This window comes from Silene latifolia, chromosome Y (assembly GCF_048544455.1).
Source record: "Silene latifolia isolate original U9 population chromosome Y, ASM4854445v1, whole genome shotgun sequence".
Classification (NCBI taxonomy): Eukaryota; Viridiplantae; Streptophyta; class Magnoliopsida; order Caryophyllales; family Caryophyllaceae; genus Silene; species Silene latifolia.
The window spans coordinates 349,862,797-349,864,631 of NC_133538.1; the positions used below are offsets into that span (position 1 = coordinate 349,862,797).

Consider the following 1,835-nt stretch of genomic DNA (forward strand, 5'->3'; position numbering starts at 1 on the left):
CTATTTACAGCCCTAGTAAAAGATTTACTCTTTATTTTTGTCTCCAATAAACAAAATAAACCAATCCCTTTATTCTGAAAGAAAAAATTAATGCTTCTCGGTTTGCTACTCTATTCATACCTCTGATGTTCCAGAAACCTATATTATCCATATGAAATCTTTGAAGAAAGATCATTACCATGAGCCACAGAATTCTTCTTGGGTGGGGAAGAAAGGACCTCCTTATAAGAGTGTGCTCCAAAAGACTCGTTACTATATTCATCTGCTTTATCCTCTTGCCTAGTCAAGATAGTAAGCCTCTTGACTGGGGATTTCTGAATGTCTGCGTCCATGATGGATGTCCTACCAGGTAACTGAACCACCTGTAAAGGCTCGTGAGGAGCAGGCTCCACAACTGAATCCACAACAGGTCTCTTGATAATTAGCGTCCAGACTTTCTTAACCACCATGGATCCCTGCTTCTTTTACTCACTATGCTTGCAATGCTCCACGTCATGTCCTATCCCTTGACACTTGGTGCACTTGACTGGCTTCCACTCATATTCAATTTGCACTTGGGTCACACTCCCCTTTTCATCTTTAAAGGAGATAGTTGTTGGAAGTTGCTGATCTACCACCATCTCTACCATAACCCGTGCATATACCAATCTCGTCCTTTCCTCTGTGGCCACATCACTTTTAACATACTCTCCCACTAATTTGGCAATCTTTGGCAAGCCTTTGCCCCAAAACTTCAAGGGTTGTTTATGCAATCTTATCCAGGCCGTGACTGTTTTCATATACTCTTTTGTCATTTCCAAATCCTTAGTCAATGCCTTGAAAATCATAGGTTTATTATCAAACAGAAAATATCCAGATTGCAGCACCTTTTCCTTAATCTCCATCGTTTTAACCTTACTAGAAAAACTCCATTAGGCAGAAATGATATCTTATCAATATTAAATTTCGTCCAATTGCGTCTTATGAACCCCTCGACCACTTCCCATGGTGGATTGGCTCCAAGAATAAAGCATAAAACGGTCTGGCTCCAGTATTCAATCTCTTCCTCAACATCCACTGGTTGAAGTTGCAGCATATCATCATCCCTTATTTTTACATCATCATCATCCTATGATTGATCCTCCTGAGTTTCCTTCACAACAGAGTCCTCCTCATTATTCTCTGATTCTTCCTCATTTTCAGTTTTAACTATAACGTCTGGTATTCCTACCATCTCATGTATATTCTTTGTCTTTCCTCCTTCATCACCATCTGGACCATAAAGACGTTCATTAGGGTTTCCAAACTCATTTGTGTTAATAGTCTCCTCGTCTGTTACACTTTGGGACGTATCAGATTGATTAGCAGGGATGCTCCAACCTCTTAAAGTCATCTCCCGCTGTCGTTGCAGGTTTGATTTCCTAGCCATGGGCTCGGAAATCTAGGGCAGCACGCTTTCTATCTCTACGCAGTCATAGCTTCTCTCTCTAGGGTTTCTTGCAAGTCAAGTGCATATCATCATTTGCCTAGTTCTTGGTTCTTATTTGTTTTTTACTTCTTAATCTTTTATTAATTTGTTCATTACTTGTCTTACTCATCATGTTTAGTTTAGACTCTTTGTTTATTATTGTTGTTAGCATACTTCTCATGATGATTAGTGAGTAATGATCTTGCTAGGATTAATGGGGGATTATGGATATGATTAAAGGGTAATTTATGCTTGTTGAAGTCTTTTAAGTTGATTGATTGTTGTGGTTTCAACTAGTGCACACAATATGTTTGATGAAATGCTTGATTGACTTGACAAACCTTGAATTAATCTCTACCCATTCAACAATTCCCGTAGGATCGAAAGC

The 1,835-nt window shown here is 39.1% G+C and overlaps 1 protein-coding gene across 1 annotated transcript; it reads right to left on the reverse strand.

Moving 5' to 3' along the window:
- Window positions 1-464: 464 nt before the first annotated feature.
- On the reverse strand, window positions 465-884 carry LOC141631613 (uncharacterized). The gene has a single exon (XM_074444260.1). The coding sequence runs from the start codon at window positions 882-884 to the stop codon at window positions 465-467; it is 420 nt and encodes a 139-aa protein (XP_074300361.1).
- Window positions 885-1,835: the final 951 nt, after the last annotated feature.

Coding starts and splice junctions, on each gene's coding strand:
- LOC141631613 (XM_074444260.1), bottom strand. CDS start 884: ATGGAGATTAAGGAAAAGGTGCTGCAATCTGGATATTTTCTGTTTGAT.